Source organism: Thalassophryne amazonica, chromosome 1 (assembly GCF_902500255.1).
Source record: "Thalassophryne amazonica chromosome 1, fThaAma1.1, whole genome shotgun sequence".
Classification (NCBI taxonomy): domain Eukaryota; kingdom Metazoa; phylum Chordata; class Actinopteri; order Batrachoidiformes; family Batrachoididae; genus Thalassophryne; species Thalassophryne amazonica.
This window is the reverse complement of record NC_047103.1, coordinates 134,091,717-134,109,408: the sequence shown is the minus strand read 5'-3', so window position 1 is coordinate 134,109,408 and position 17,692 is coordinate 134,091,717. Positions and strand designations below refer to the sequence as shown.

The 17,692-nt window shown below is 47.3% G+C and overlaps 1 protein-coding gene across 1 annotated transcript in view; it reads left to right on the top strand.

Annotated features, from left to right (window-relative positions):
- The first annotated feature begins 910 nt into the window (after positions 1-910).
- Positions 911-17,692, top strand: part of LOC117514526 (neuronal membrane glycoprotein M6-b-like) — a 134,772-nt gene continuing 117,990 nt past the window's right edge. The window contains exon 1 of the mRNA XM_034175034.1: positions 911-1,145. Within this exon, the coding sequence (XP_034030925.1) occupies positions 1,076-1,145 (70 nt within the window). The 5' untranslated portion in view covers positions 911-1,075. The remainder of the gene's footprint in view (positions 1,146-17,692) is intronic.

The following is a 17,692-nucleotide window of genomic DNA, read 5'->3' as shown; positions in this document are numbered from 1 at the left end:
CTTTATTTTCAGTAAATAGTCCTGGGAAGCATTAGCATGGCTAAAACCCTTCAGCTTCTGGGGAGCTCCCCCCCCCCCCCCCCCCCCAAAGCTACAACCATCTTAACCCCCTGCCACTTTAAGCATTTTTCTTTATTTGCCTCTCACATGCCTGGAAAGTCCTCACCATGTTGTTTAGGTCCTTCAGACTTTATTTTCAGTAAATGGTTCTGGGGAGCATTAGCATGGCAAAACCCTTCAGCTTTTGAGGGGCTTCTTCCCCCCAGCTACAGCCATCTTAACCCCAGCCATTTCAAGCAGTTTTTACTTATTTGTCTCTGGTGGATTGGGTGGTTGCAAATAAAACCTGCATCCTCTGGGCCCTTTACCCCTGGCCGAGCATCAGTCTTGCAGCAAATAATTTAATCTAAATTAATAACATTGTATTTTCAATGCTTCCCCTACCAAGTAACTGTCAAATCACATTTTTCTTTTCACAAATATGGGAATGATAGTCAAAAATATCATTGAAATGCATAATTCTATGTAAAACAGCAGCTGGTGGAAATTTTGATACTTGGGGTGGGTGGTTGGGGGGGGGGGGGGGGGGGGAAGATTACTTTTTGTGGGGCCCAAAATCCCCAGTGGTGCTCCTGATTCCTGGCATCCAACAAGACCCCCACCCCCAGTGGTTGTGCTGACAACCATTATGCCATTTAGTCCCACTCCAGAGTTCAATGAACACTATGATGGTGTTAAATTGACTCTACCATAGAATAAATTACTGTTGTTTGAGCTGAACAAAGATTTAAGACCAATATTTAACTACTGTGTAACTGCATGTGCAAAATTCAATCTGACAGCGTGTTTGAGAGAGGGAGGCTCACCAGGGGAGGGAGGGAGAGAGAGAGAGAGAGAGAGAGAGAGGAGAGAGAGAGAGAGGAGAGAGAGAGAGAGGAGAGAGGAGAGAGAGAGAGAGAGAGAGAGAGCGCACCAAGTCACCAGGATAGGCTCCATCATACACACTGTAGGTTTTCGTGCCACACGGAGACTCTAGTTTCCAAATAAATAAATAAATAAACAAACAAACAAAATAATGGATGGGACAAAGCCGGCCATGGAGTCGAACGCAGAGGAGACTCCAGATGAGGGACAGGAGAGCAAAGGTACGCACCATTATTCGCTGCCATTGGCGCCTTTTTATATATTTATCCCATGGAGACGTTTGCGTGTGCGCCAGGGCGAGCGCTTTAACCCACTAATGGCTTCTCGGTTGTGTGCGCGACACAATAGCACTGTTTTGTTGTTATTGTTGAGCCTTTGCGATTTAGAACGCATTATTAACGGTCTCGCTGATGTACATTAGCGGGATTCTCCCCTCACAAATCCGTGCGTAATTTGACGTTTTTCACCGCATTTTGCGCCTCCGGATGAATGTGATTGAGGAGGACAATAAGGGGTGGGCGGGTCGGTCGGTGTGTCGGGGAATGTGCAGCGCTTTGTTGTGTGAAACGTGTGAATGAAAATCTGATATGCGCTCTGGTGGCGCGGGTTTGTCCGCTGCGCTGCGCTCTTGTCTCCGTCAGGTGCGCGTCCTGCTCCGGTTATTCTGGCTGATTCCCCGCACACTGTCGCTGTCAGATCCGTGAGCAGTTGACTGGTGGTACACGGGGCTTGTGTTTGGTGTGACTGCGGTGGTTCTTGGGGCCAATCCGGATTGGATCAGGGGCGGTGCGCTTTTGGCGCAGAGGGACGGTTTCGCCCATCATTCACACACTGGTGCGCGCGGCTGCTCATCTTTAGCGTGCACGTACAAAAAGACCATGTTTAAAATATGGGGCTGGGGGCGTGTTTGTGTGGGTGAGGGGGGAGGGCCGTACACCTTCCCCTGCCAGTTGCGCGTTGGGGGATTTTATTTTGAAATTGCAAAGACAGAACACCTACAAAAGATATATATATATAAAAAAAAATAAAGATTACGCTTCTTTTGAGTGATATTTGTACGTAATTCAAACATTTTTCTTTCTTTTTTTTCTCCATGATCATTGTGTTGGTGCTTGAGTGATTTCGGTGTAAGTGTGTCTGAGCTCCACACCCACGATTTGTTAGTAAAATCACTTCCTATTCTCTCCTGCTGCATGCTGTTGCTGAGGTCACTCAGTGCCTGTCGGGTTTAAAGCGTTAAACAGGGTTGTGATGCAGAATAAACCCACAGATTCACATTTGTATGAGGTCAGGTGTCACCATGGTTCAGCTCTTCCCTAAGTTCAACTGCATCCATTTATTTGACTCACCTGAAGACTTGAAGTGATTCAATCATGACATTTTTGCTTCCTTCTCGTATATATCTTGATGTTGACCTGCTGGATCCATTGACTCTTTTTTTTGGGGGGGGGGGGGGGGGGGGTGCAAACGTTCTTTACTATTAAAGCTATAGTGTGTAGGATTTAAGGGCACTTCTTAACATAAATGGAATACAACATTCATAACACCTTCGGTGCTGAGGAATGAAGCCAATGTGTAAGTGCCAAATCTGACACGTCCTTGAATGGCTGCTTGAGGTTGGCTCCACAACTGAGTCACTCTCCATAGATGCCGATGCTAAAATCTTCCACTTTACAGCTGAAATAGATGTGTTTATAGCCTGGTTCAATTCAAGGTTTTGGTGTCTGTCGCTAGTTTCCCTTTCATGACAGTTCTAGAGGGGGCAGACTTAATCAGTTTAAGATATTTTGATCCATAAAGGTTTGAATAATTAGGGGTGTGGTTGGGTTGAGTGACAACTAGTGTGCTTGCGAGCCAAGTTCGGGACTCCACCAGAAAAGGCCACTGGTGCTATTGTTTGCTAGCTGCTGTGGACTTAACTGTGTTTTTGTCTTTCTGGGAATTTTTTTGCAAATATCAGATAATATGACTTGTGATATGGGTAATTGTATGAACAGATGAGCTAAGATGTGGGTGCTCCAGTATTTACGTTGAGTGAAATTTCAATATTATTTAATTTGTATATTAGCAGTGATAGCACAAATTATGGAGAGCTTAGTGGTGTTATCTCTATTGTTACTCTACGGTTACCAAAGCATTATGCTGGTCATCATTTTTAATAGCTGCACCCAGGCCAGCTGTCATGAAAACTACTCCAAGTTCACAGAACATATGCATTAACAAAACACCCAAACCAAGGTTAACCTGTTAGCTTTAGCTTGTTTAGGAACTCTGAGATGACAGTGTGTTTGGGCCTCATTCTTCCCACCCACGTCACACTGGTCTTGGCTATGCTCCACCTCTTTAAGTATGGGCTGCCCAGACATTAGGTAGAGAGTCTGGCACTGCCAAGATAGCAATATTTGGAACTATCCCATTTGAACATCAAACCAGCTCTTCAGAAAACCTATGGGGGATGTTGCATTAGTGTTTGTGCAGTATATTTACAGTATATGACTCATAACCATCTGTTCATTAGTGTATAAATTACCTGCAACAATGACTTGATGTGCTTTCAAACATTTAGAATGAGTTCTTCATATTTACATTGGAGCGGGCTCCCTCACGGGGCTGCCATGTTAGAAGATAGAAGAGCCGAAAAGGGACATATGTACTTCATCTTTCACATTTTGCATTGCAGCCAGAAGACTGAGGAAAAAAAATAAGTTGAAGCAGTGGTTGCTCCCCTGTGCACTGTCTACTGGTTGCTAGTGCAGGCTAACAACGTTGAGAACCCGCATGTTTAAGAAATGGGGGATCATACAATCAAAGTAGAAAATAAAGAAAGAAGGGAAACAAAATCATGACTGCTGATAGTAGAATGCAATCTGCAACCTCACCACTAGATGGCACTAAATCTGATACACTGTAGCTTTAAGAGATGCAGCCCAAATCAGTAGGCTTGCAACTATAATACACAACCTGTATGGTGACCTAATTCACAGGCATAATAAATAGAATAAATAGAATATATGAAAGGCATCATAGAGGTGATGGGTGCCCTGGACATGCACGTAATAAATGTTTTTCAGACTACTGTCATGTCACTTCTTGACATTTAAATGATTTCATCATGACATCACTTATGTCAGTTGCTAACATGATTAGCTGATATGTACAACACTACCAGTCAAAAGTGTGGGCACACTTTCCCTTAATTTGAATGGGATGTGAAGTGTAGCGCCTATAGAAACTTGTATCTTTTGAATCATTTCCCGCCCACATTCAGAAGGATCCACATGCACTGTGCATAATTACACTTTCCCATTCAGTTGCATGGGAAAGTGTGTCCAGACGTTTGACTGGTAAATGGTAAATGGACTGCATTTATATAGCGCTTTTCCCTCTGCATCAGATGCTCAAAGTGCTTTACACATCAGTGTCTCACATTCACCCGATGTCAGGCTGCTGCCAGTGCAAGGCACCCACTACACACCAGGAGCAACTAGGGGATTAAAGACCCTGCCCAAGAGCCCTTAGTGATTTTCCAGTCAGGCTGGGATTTGAACTGAGGATCCTCTGGTCTCAAGCCCAACGCTTATCCACTAGACCATCACCTCCCCTATATGAGCTTTGGATCTCATCTCTGGCCCTAATTGTTGTTGAGGTCTTCTGGAAAGAGGTTTTTGGGTGGTTATGACATCAGTTCACAATGTCTTTGTGATGACGTCATAAAGTCACTTACATGTTATGATTACAAATTATTTACTGATTGATATTATTTCCAGCCCTATTGGAAGATATTCTGGAAAATGTGTTTTTCTGACTATATTTTTGATGACCTTGACCTGTCACCAAGTTCTTCCAGTGCTCATCAGGAGACACTCACACAAGGAATGTCCTTACTAAGGGCCCCTTTATACATAGTGCAAATATGTTAAACTCAGGGCGACTCACGTCGTAACAGCTCGTATGAGCAAACCACGCAAACATCGCGCCAATGGGCAGGAGTGCATGATGCCGCTGCGACAGTTTGTACATGCAGGAACACAGTGCCAGCAGCTGCATGATGTGGTTACACATCGCACAGCTGCTGTGAAGAAAAAAATAAATAAAAAATTTCAAAATACATGCATGCGGTGGTTCATGCATGCAGGAACACAGCAGCTTTTCACAGCAAATAAAAATTACATGCCATCCATGGGAATTGAACCCACGCTTTCCAAAAGCTCTGATTGCCAGTCAGAAACTTTACAACTGAGCTACCGTCACTGTCCTATGAAAAGTGTGGGGAAACTGCCTGATATCAGGAAGGACATGGATGTATTTAAAAAATAAATAAATAAATGAAACCACACACCATATAAAACACCGCACCCTCTTATCAAGCAGGCAATACAAGTACGATCCATCTGTTCCTCTGTAGATGACCCATGGTCACAGACGTACAGTCATGAAATTACATTAATGAGAAGCAGTGCGTTCTTTTGTCCACATCTGCTGTCGGCGCGTGCAGCCGGCCCCGCGTGCGTGTCCTGCCCAACGTCACGTGCTTGTGGGTGGCACGCCACAGGACAGCCGTCCCCAGCCATGACGTCCAGATGCACAGCTCCCCACAGCTGCTCCTGTTGGCTGCCACACTTCCTGTCAGTTCAGCACACACACCAATGTGTCACTGTGTGTCTGCAAAGCCACACTCGTGGGGAACTTTGACAAATTTCACATCCAGCTCGACAGTGATTGTCTGCTGACTGTTGTCATGTTAATAGTATGAATGGCCACACATTTTCTAAGTGCCAAACAAGTGGTGTTAGATGTTCATGCGTGTCACCTGGAATTTGGCTGACACCTGCCGCAAGAGGGTTCGATGGGCTCTCACAGCACACACTCTGTCTTTCAGCTGCTGGTGTGCACAAATAGCTGTAGCAACAGGTGTACGGGGTGTTGGAAGCAGCTACGATTTCACACGTTTTGCATAAGATTCCTGCTTCATGTGCTCTTCATGCACAAATCGACCAAATTCGCACTATGTGTGAAGAGGCCCTAAAGTGTGGTGAAAATCGGCTCACTCATTTTCAAGTTATTTTGTATGCAGACACGAGTGGTTTCAATATACTGATGGTGTGCAGTGATTACGTATAGTGCTCAAGAATCCACCTGCATCCCTCTGAATGTGGGCGGGAAATGATTGAAAAGATACAAGTTTCTATCAGTGCTAATGGAACACTTCATCAGAAACTGTTGTATTATCACAGTGACGGTCAAAAACACAAAAATCACCCACTACTCAGATCGGATTAATTGAAGATCAAACACATATTTTGATCTTAAATTACTCAGCTGGCCCAAGTTGTGTTTGATTCAATGAAACAACTTTCCTGAAAATTTCAGATTTGACCTTTGACCCTGATGAGATGACCCCTTGTTGTGTTAAGGGTAGCATCTCACTGGGCTGCGTTAGCCTGTAAATGGCATTCGTAAGGAAAAAAGTGCAGTTCAGTGTTTGGTTCGCAGCCGGTCATCTCAGCTGCGGCACTCAGCATCCGGCTGCTCCCTTGTTTTGCACTTGGGGTCGCCCCAGCAAAACCGAGGTGGATCTGCATATTGATTTGGCATACGTTTTACGGCAGCTGCCCTTCCTGACACAACTTGACATTACATGGAGGAATGTGGCAGGGGTGAGATTTGAACCAGGAACCTTCCACACTGAAACCAAGCACATTAACCATTTGGCCACCACTCCTGCTCTCAACATCCCTGAGAGTGCCATGTGGTATTCACACACAAATCCTTGCGCCTAAAAAACTGCGCCAGTGCTCTACGTGCCATGTCAGTAGCTCTCGCATGGCGTATGTGCGGACTATTTGAGATTTGTAGCCATAATTTTCACCGCCACTACGGATTTGATTGAACAGTCAGCTGTCATGTGTGCACGTGTCAGGAAGACCCATTCAGTGAGATTGCACAATGCACATGAGAAAGATCTCCTTTTCACCTGTTTTCAGACAAATTTTATGTCTCTGCCTCCTCTCGTCTAGTTGTGCGTCAGTGAGATACTAGCCTAATAGGTCACTGAAAAGATAAAGATAACATAACGTAAGGAAACACTGGTTTGCCTTTACATGGAGAGTAATATTCTCATCTTAATCTGATGATTAAGACACTGCTTTGGAAACAGAATTTTCTGATCATCTTAACCACACTCAAAAAAAAACAACATGGGTGTTGTTGGTTTTTATGTTACATGAACAAAAGTCTAACATGTAGCTTCTACGATACAGAATCAAGTTTTATGAGTGAACACATTCAAATCATGTACTCTTAACATAACATGCAACAGCTTAAAATCTAACTTGCTCAGTGAACATAATAAAATTATGGAAAGTATTTCCACCCAAGTAAAATGCATTAACGTAGCAAGAAATAATTTTGCTGAGTGACCTAAATGTAAATTTGTTGGGTCAACATGATGAATTTGCGTTACTGTTACTTAATTACCATGGGAAAGGCAAATTAGATTTGTAAAGATAAATAATAAAAAACAAAACAAAAAAAAAACAAAAAAACAAACAAACAAACAAACAAACAAAAAACGTAAGTGCCTTTGGCTTCTCACTTGTTTGCACTTGGGGTCACCACAGCAAATCAAAGGTGGATCAGCATAAATTATGCTGACCCAACATAAATTATGATGATCCAGCATAAATTATGCTGATCCAACCCAGCAAAGTTAAGCCGACATGTAACTGTACTATTTTAAAAGTAGCTGTACTTGCACTTATAGGCCAGGGGTGAGTGGCCAAGTGGTTAGTGCACTTGGTTTTAGTACAAAAGGTTCCCGGTTCAAACCCCATCCCTGCCACATTTCTCCATGTAATGTGGAGTTGCATTAGGAAGGGCATCTGGTGTAAAACCTGTGCCAATTTAACATGCAGATCCAAACAAGTGCAAACAAGGAAGCAGCTGAAGGGACTTACTTTTTATTTTTGTTACATTTACCTTTTCAAATCTAGTAGGCCTGAACCATGGAAATTAGGTAACAGGAACGCAAATTCATCATGTTGACCCAACACATTTATACTTAGGTCAGTCAGCAAAATTGTTTGTGGCTAGGTTAACACATTTTCCTTGAGTAGAAATACTTTACATAATTTTTTTATGTTCCCCGAGCAAATTATTTTTTTGAGTGCAGAATAAGGTCACACATGTGGATAAATTTGTTGGTTTCTTAAAAATCAGGTGTGACATTTTAGCTACGGTTTGCCTGAAAGTACATGAGAGATATAAGCCTAGATTTGATCCAGACTGCTGTATGAAAATCCACATTACCGTAATGCTGTATAACTGATGATGCAACAGTCAAAAGTTGCACTAGTTTCTCCAGTTACAGCCATAGAAACCTATCATTTCTTCTGAGTTGTCTGGGTGTCTTGATGGCTTCCCTCACTTGTCTCCTTGCACGGTCACTCAGTTTTTGAGAACTGCGTCCTCCAGACAGATGTACCACACAGTACCATACTGTCTGTATTTCTTAAAGACTGATAGAAATGATGTCCAAGAAATATTCAGTGACTTGTAAATGTTCATGTATCCATCCCCTGACTTGTCTAAAAACTGGCTGTAAAAGTAATGATTTTGTTGGGAAGGTGTTGTGTTGACCCACAACAGGGGGAGCAAATGAACGGACAATGAGTAAGCCAAAAGGTAACAATTTAATGTTGTGACAATACACAACTAAATATACAGAAATTGTAAAGTCAATTAACACCAGGTGACGTGTGGGCAGGCTCGAAGATAGAAGACCCCGACGAGAGAGAGGCCGCGTCCCACACGGCCTCCACCACCAACGGTCTGAAGAACACCGGAGCCGCCAAGTCCCGAGTCCCCAGGTGACCTCTGTCTTCGGCTGTCGAACCTGGTACTGCTGGCAAAAAGCAGAGACAAGATGAATGAGTGTAAGTCCTTACACTCAGTGGTCTACAGTCTGTACACAGTCAGGAGGAGGACCTCCACCTCCGAATCACACACTCGTGCAGCTCCTTGTGTAACCACTTATCTGTAGCGCAGTCGTCGTCGTCACACGCCAATTCCCCAGATAAGGGCGAACACCACAGGATACCGGCTGCAACAGAAGTTCAGAATTCACTCAACAATATGAGTCAGCAGAGAAGTTACCTCTCGGTAGTCGATTTCTCGGCGGGGAGGTGGAGTTGCAGTCCGGCTTAAGTACTGGTGTAGATGAGTGACAGCTGGTGTGATGAGTGACAGCTGTCACTTCCTCTGGGTCTTCCTCTGGGTCTCGTGCTTGGAGCCCGCACTCCAAGCAGGGCGCCCTCTGGTGGTGGTGGGCCAGCAGTACCTCCTCTTCAGCGGCCCACACAACAGGACCCCCCCCTCAACGGGCGCCCCCAGGCGCCCGACCGGGCTTGTCCGGGTGACGTCTGTAGAAATCGGCCAGGAGGGCCGGGTCCAGGATGAAGCTCCTCTTCACCCAGGAGCGTTCTTCAGGTCCATACCCCTCCCAGTCCACCAGATATTGGAACCCCCGGCCCTTACGACGGACGTCCAGGAGCCTGCGGACCGTCCAAGCAGGTTCCCCGTCGATGAGCCGGGCAGGAGGCGGCGTGGGTCCAGGTGTACAGAGGGGCGAGGTGTGGTGCGGTTTGAGACGGGACACGTGGAAGACAGGGTGGATCCGCAGCGAAGCCGGGAGACGGAGCTTCACTGCGGCCGGGTTGATGATCTTGAGGATAGGGAATGGTCCAATGTACCTGTCCTTCAACTTGGTTGAGTCCACACAGAGGGGGATATCCTTTGTTGACAGCCACACCTCCTGCCCGGGCTGGTACGTGGGGGCCAGGGACCGTCGGCGGTCCGCATGGGACTTGGCCCTCGTCCGGGCCTTCAACAGGGCAGAGCGGGCGGTCCGCCACACCCGGCGACATCTCCTGAGGTGGGCCTGGACCGAGGGCACACCGACCTCTCCCTCCACCAGCGGGAACAATGGGGGCTGGTACCCCAAACACACCTCAAAAGGGGAGAGGCCGGTAGCAGACGAAACTTGGCTGTTGTGGGCATACTGGATCCAGGCCAGATGGTGACTCCAGGCCGCCGGATGTGCGGAGGTGACACACCGAAGGGCCTGCTCCAACTCCTGGTTGGCCCGCTCTGCCTGGCCGTTGGTCTGGGGGTGGTACCCGGACGAGAGACTCACGGTGGCCCCCAGCTCCTTGCAGAAACTCTTCCACACCTGTGAAGAGAACTGGGGACCACGATCTGAGACGATGTCCGAAGGTATCCCATGCAGCCGCAAGACGTGGTGAACCAGGAGGTCTGCTGTCTCCTGGGCCGTCGGGAGCTTCGGGAGGGCCACGAAGTGGGCCGCCTTGGAGAACCGGTCCACTATCGTGAGGATTACGGTGTTGCCCTGGGACGGCGGGAGGGCCGTGATGAAATCCAGGCCGATGTGAGACCAGGGGCGATGAGGCACTGGCAGGGGTTGGAGGAGGCCCGTCGTCCTCCGATGGTCTGCCTTGCCCCTGGCGCAGATGGTACAGGCCTGGATGTAGTCCCGGACGTCGGTTCCCAGGGACGCCCACCAGAAGTGCTGCTGGACTACTGCCACGGTCCTACGCACTCCGGGATGACAGGAGAGCTTGGATCCGTGACAGAAGTCCAATACGGCAGCTCTTGCCTCTGGTGGGACGTACAGTCTGTCCTTGGGGCCAGTCCCCGGGTCCGGGCTCCTGGTCAGGGCCTCCCGGACGGTCTTCTCCACGTCCCAGGTAAGGGCGGCCACGACAGTGGACTCGGGGATGATGGTCTCGGTGGGGTTCGACAGCCCCGCTTTGGCTTCTTCTTCGTGCACCCGGGACAATGCATCTGATTTTTGGTTCTTGGTCCCGGGGCGATATGTAATCCGGAAGTCAAAGCGCCCGAAGAACAGAGACCAGCGGGCTTGCCTGGGGTTCAGCCGCTTGGCGGTCCGGATGTACTCCAGGTTCCGATGGTCAGTGAAAACCGTGAAGGGCAACGATGCCCCCTCCAGCAGGTGTCTCCACTCTTCAAGAGCCTCCTTCACCGCAAGAAGTTCCCGATTGCCAACGTCATAGTTCCGTTCAGCTGGGGTCAACCTGCGGGAATAAAAGGCACAAGGATGGAGAACTTTATCAGCCTCCACGCTCTAGGACAGCACGGCTCCTATCCCTGAGTCAGAGGCGTCCACTTCTACTACGTACTGGCGATCAGGATCAGGCTGCACCAGAACTGGTGCAGTCGAGAACCGGCGTTTCAACTCCTGGAACGCGGCTTCGCACCGATCCGACCAGGTGAAGGGGACTTTTGTGGAGGTCAGGGCAGTCAGGGGGCTAACTACCTGACTGTAACCTTTGATGAACCTCCTGTAAAAATTTGCAAAGCCGAGGAACTGCTGTAGTTTCCTTCGGCTTGTTGGTTGGGGCCAATCTCTCACCGCCGCAACCTTAGCCGGATCAGGGGCGACGGAGTTGGAGGAGATGATGAACCCCAGGAAGGACAAAGAAATGCGGTGGAACTCGCACTTCTCGCCCTTCACAAACAGCCGGTTCTCCAACAACCGCTGTAGGACCTGACGTACATGCTGGACATGGGTCTCAGGGTCTGGGGAAAAGATGAGTATATCGTCCAGATATACGAAGACGAACTGATGCAGGAAGTCCCGCAAGACGTCATTTACCAAAGCTTGGAACGTCGCGGGGGCGTTAGTGAGGCCGAACGGCATGACCAGGTACTCGAAATGACCTAACGGGGTGTTGAATGCCGTCTTCCATTCGTCTCCCTTCCGGATCCGAACCAGGTGGTACGCATTTCTAAGATCCAATTTCGTAAAGATTTGGGCTCCATGCAGGGGCGTGAACACTGAATCCAACAGAGGTAACGGGTATCGGTTGCGAACCGTGATCTCGTTCAGCCCTCTGTAATCAATGCATGGATGGAGTCCGCCGTCCTTCTTGCCCACAAAAAAGAAACCAGCACCCATCGGGGAGGTGGAGTTCCGGATCAGCCCGGCAGCTAAAGAGTCCCGGATGTAGGTCTCCATTGATTCGCGTTCCGGACGTGAGAGGTTGTACAACCTACTGGACGGGTACTCAATGCCCGGGACTAAATCGATGGCACAATCATACGGTCGGTGCGGAGGAAGAGTGAGCGCCAGATCTTTGCTGAAAACGTCAGCAAGATCATGGTACTCCTCTGGCACCGCCGATAGATTGGGGGGGACTTTGACCTCCTCATTAGCTGTAGTGCCGGGGGGAACCGAGGATCCTAAACACTCCCGGTGGCAGGTTTCGCTCCACTGCGTCACAACCCCGGACGGCCAATCGACCCGGGGATTGTGCTTCACCATCCATGGAAAACCCAAGATCACTCAGGAGGTAGACGGTGTTACATGGAACACTATCTCCTCCCTGTGATTCCCAGATACAACCAAGGTCACTGGTTGTGTCTGATGTGTGATTAATGGAAGCAGGGTGCCATCTAGTGCTCGCACCTGCACTGGTGCCGGCAGAGCCACCAGAGGGAGCCCTACTTCCTTTGCCCATCTGCTGTCCAGCAGATTCCCTTCTGACCCCGTGTCTATCAGTGCTGGGGCGTGAAGGGTTAACTCCTCACAAAGGATTGTTACTGGGATTCGTGCCGATCTGCGGGGTCTTTCCGCGTGTGTGTTATGGCCCACCCTTAGCCCAGTTTCTAAGGACGGGCGTTGTAGTTTGACCGTTCAGGGCAGTCCCTCTGCATGTGCTCACAAGAGCCGCAGACAAAACACTCCCCGCGGGCCAGCCTCCTTTGTCTGATATTTGATCTTAATTTGGCCCTGCTCGTGTCCATAGCCTCCTCAGCAGGGGGAGCTGTAGCCACACGGAGCTCTCTGGCAGTGGAGCGTGGGGACGACGTCACCTTGTCGGAACCGGAAGGGGGAGGGACGGCTCGTGCCCGGTCATGCCCCCCGGCCTGCTCCCGATGATGCTCATTCAAACGGTTGTCTAAGCGTATAACCAAATCGACAAGCCCGTCAAAATCCCGCGGTTCCTCCTTAGCCAGTAGGTGCTCCTTGAGGACCGGTGACAGTCCATTTACAAAGGCGGCGCGGAGCGCAACGTTATTCCAGCCGGACCTCGCTGCCGCGATGCGGAAGTCGACTGCATACTCGGCTGCGCTACGGCGCCCCTGTCTCATCGACAGCAGCACGTTTGAAGCGGTCTCGCCTCTGTTGGGATGATCAAACACTTGTTTGAACTCCCGTACAAACCCAGTATAAGACGTTAGGAGCCGTGAGTTCTGCTCCCAAAGCGCCGTAGCCCATGCGCGTGCCTCTCCTCGAAGCAGATTAATAACATAAGCTACCCGGCTAGCGTCTAATGCGTACATGACAGGGCGCTGTGAAAAGACGAGCGAACACTGCATGAGGAAGTCCGCGCACGTCTCGACACAGCCCCCGTACGGTTCCGTAGGGCTTATGTATGCTTCAGGGGATGGTGGGGGGGTTCGTTGAACGACCAGTGGTACGTCTGATTCAGGCCCAGGACCAGCCAGAGGAGGAGCTGCAGCAGCGCCCTGATCGTGCGCTTCCACCCTGGCGGCGAGAGCCTCCACTCTCCGATTAAGGAGGACATTCTGCTCGGTCACTAAATCCAACCGAGCCGTGAAGGCGGTTAAGATCTGCTGCAGCTCACTCAACACGCCTCCCGCTGACGCCTGCGCCCCCGGCTCTTCCATTGGCCGTTCACGCTCGAGCTGACGCCCCTCGGAATCCATGACGATGGCCGAGAAATCCTGTTGGGAAGGTGTCGTAGCACGGACCCACAACAGGGGGCGCAAATGAACGGACAATGAGTAAGCCAAAAGGTAACAATTTAATGTTGTGACAATACACAACTAAATATACAGAAATTGCAAAGTCAATTAACACCAGGTGACGTGTGGGCAGGCTCGAAGATAGAAGACCCCGACGAGAGAGAGGCCGCGTCCCACACGGCCTCCACCACCAACGGTCTGAAGAACACCGGAGCCGCCAAGTCCCGAGTCCCCAGGTGACCTCTGTCTTCGGCTGTCGAACCTGGTACTGCTGGCAAAAAGCAGAGACAAGATGAATGAGTGTAAGTCCTTACACTCAGTGGTCTACAGTCTGTACACAGTCAGGAGGAGGACCTCCACCTCCGAATCACACACTCGTGCAGCTCCTTGTGTAACCACTTATCTGTAGCGCAGTCGTCGTTGTCACACGCCAATTCCCCAGATAAGGGCGAACACCACAGGATACCGGCTGCAACAGAAGTTCAGAATTCACTCAACAATATGAGTCAGCAGAGAAGTTACCTCTCGGTAGTCGATTTCTCGGCGGGGAGGTGGAGTTGCAGTCCGGCTTAAGTACTGGTGTAGATGAGTGACAGCTGGTGTGATGAGTGACAGCTGTCACTTCCTCTGGGTCTGGCGCCCTCTCGTGCTTGGAGCCCGCACTCCAAGCAGGGCGCCCTCTGGTGGTGGTGGGCCAGCAGTACCTCCTCTTCAGCGGCCCACACAACAGATTTACTCTAAATTCATCAAAGGGTGCCAGTAATTATGTCCAGGTTACATTTTATGTCAGGATTTTTTGTTTCACTTTATGAAAACATTTTATTTTGTTCTTGTTGGCAAAATTGCTTTCTTTGCATTTATTTCTGACCATATATTAAAATGTGTACATAAAATATAGAGGTTACCAACAATTTTGTCCATGTGTGTAATCAGAAAAGCAATAATCTGATTAAGATGTGTAGAGTATTCCGGTGTTATTGTGATTCTTGAGGTCCATGTGACATGTAAATACATACCAGACTACAAGTATGACCCCCCTATTGGAGTTTTACCAGCATTTGCAATACATGAGACACAGAGTGTTATGGTTAGAGTGTCGGGTGGGACCAAACCGTTGCAGGCAATGGACCCAAATGCAGGGAGCTGAACACATAAGAGTACAATTGATTATATGTTTATGTATAATAAATAAAGTAAAGGTGCTGTGCTGGGGTGCCTGCATTGTGGAGAGATGGCCCTCTTCCTGGCAGTGAGGATAAAGGATAATATCAACTAAGATTTCAGGGTTCAGGACCTGGTGGAATGTTTGCCTCCGAGACTAGGAACTATGGGAAATAAAGACACACAGGGTGAGTGAATGCAGTCATAATGCTGGAGCCTCAAAACAATCACAGCTCATAAATGGTTTAACACAGGTTGTTTCAGAGGTCAGGAAATAAAGTTCTCTTCTTAAGAAATAAAGTTCCCTGTCCAGGAATTGTTCATAGTTTATAAGTTGTATCCAAAGGTCAGAGGTCAAGTGCTGCGTGTTGTAACACCATTCCAATTAAGCAGGTCTTGATACAGCTGAGTTCTCAATTGTTTGATATCAGAATTCATGCTGTTCTTAGGAAGAGTTCTTGGAATAGCTCTTTATCATAGCACAGTCACAAACAGGAACGAGCAAGAACGGGATCTCACTGAGACAAGGAGGAACTTAACTGGTGTGTAGTGGAGACGCGCTCTGCACCAAGAGCTGAGGAGTTCCAAAGTGACGTTGCTGTGCAGGTAGTCAGAGCCAGGATCCAGGTCCGCTTGGGAGCTGTACTGGAATCCTCTGGAACATCAGGAAAAGACAGTTTGCTCTAATATGGGAATTAGAGGGGAGGCCAGGTTACCTGAGCTTTTACTGCGGGATGCTTTGGCGTCTTAAGCACACAGCTGGAAGATGCAGTCAAGGTCACAGGGGTCACCTGGCATTCGGGTTTGATCCTCTTGGAGACTGCCTGGATCATCGAAGGTGGCTCTGGAAACTGGTGAAGCAAAACAAGGCAAGCAAGGCAACAGACAAACACGGCACACAAGTATCTGGTAATACATGAGCACAAAGGGTTTAAATAGTCTATCAATAATCAGTCACTCATCTGATCCAGGTGTGAAACAAGACTGAAGGCGCCATCTAGTGCAGAAACTAACACATGACACTGGTAAACCAAACAGTTAAAACCAGGCTCTGAGAGAAATACTGACACAGAGGATGCACCGTGGCTGTGAGTCAGTAATCAGATGATGCTCTGTAACATGTAACCAGGAATATGGCTGGAATATTCTTTAAACAACTCTTAAAAGCGCCATAATCTAAATATGGTTTGTTTTTGTTTGTTTTGTTTTGTTTTTCAGAATAAGGTCAACAGCTGGATTATTGTTGTCCATGTGAAGTCATTGATGATTTTGTATCTCTTGAATTATGTTGGAGTGTTGTAGAGAAAAGGTCTATATGTTGGGAATACATAAACAAAAACTATACAGTCAGTCCAGAAATGTTGTTGAGCCATAGTGGCTCATGCACTGTAGGAAACCATCACGTGGTTTTCAAAAGGTGGTGAGTTTAGTCTGGTCCATTTCAAAGACAGCTCAGTCTGGATGTTTTTTAACATTCTGGCTTCTATGACTTGAAGGTGCAACTGATCGGGTGCGACACGTGTATAATATTATTAGCTGTAGGTAACAGGACAAGAAAGTCAAAACTGATGGACTTGCAAATTTGAAGCAAATCATTAACTTCTCTACTGCTTCATAATGCATGAATTTGAAATGTTGATTAGCTATAATTGTTGACTGTAGCAAAATGTTGTTGCATTTTTAAAGGACAAATTCACTGTTTTTTTTTTTTGTTTGTTTTTGCATTAATCAGTTTAAAATATTGTTAGCAATTCTGCCTCTGTGCACTCTACTCACCATTGACAATTGCATCTTATGAAGGAAATGCCCCAAATTGTTGAAAAGAAAATCAGTAGAGCACTAAATTAAATCAGATTTAATCTTTTCACACTTTAAAATTGAGTCGTGTAGTTGTGAATACGTTCTGCATTTTATGGTAGGTTCCAACATATATTGCTGGTTATATTAGTAAAGTTCTGCCGGGAATGTTAACTCACCAGTGCAAACTTCCAGTAAAACATTCACTGTTGTATTGCTAATTTTTCAATATTTTTTTTTTAAAAGCTGCATGTTAGCTGCTTGGCTAGCTTTGCATGTTATTTATATTAGCTAATTTCACTTTTATTCTAGGTTTTCCCCCCAATTCTAAGTTTTCAATACAGTATGTTAATAAAGTAAAAGAAAACAAAGGCTACAAGATCTTTGCAAGACGTTACCAGTGAACAAACTGCCTGCAGCTAACTGCTAAAATGCAGGCTTGATATTAACCAGTAGAATAAAATTCTCTTATGAGGACTCATAACCATGAGCCTGTTGCCTCCTCATCTGTCAACTTGACAGGAGACACATCATCATTAGAAGAAAATAAATATCTTTGGCAGTGTGTCTTAGTTGTAACTTGTTTGCACTATTTTGTTGCTATGCTGAGCAAATGGTTGATTTTTACCCAAATGCAAAATATGGCCATCGGGTATTGTGAAAGCCTTGTGTCCGTCCATCTGTCTGTCTGTGCTCAGCATAAGTTCAGTCCTGCTCTTGCCAGGGTCTTCAAATTCACAAGGAACAATTTTGGGACACAGACCTTGGAGAAGTTCAAAGATGGCTAACCTTGACCTATTTTAAGAGGTCAAAAGGTCACATTCTGTTTCCTATTTTCATGCTGATACAGCTGAGGGTATTCTAGCATTGTGTTATATTTGTAACTCTTGTGGCGGTGGCCCTATCTGCTCTCATTCAGTACTTTCGTAACAAATTTTTCAATGATTTTATTCAAAAAGAGCAATCATCAAAGGTGAGTGCAGCACTCAGAGGATCAGTT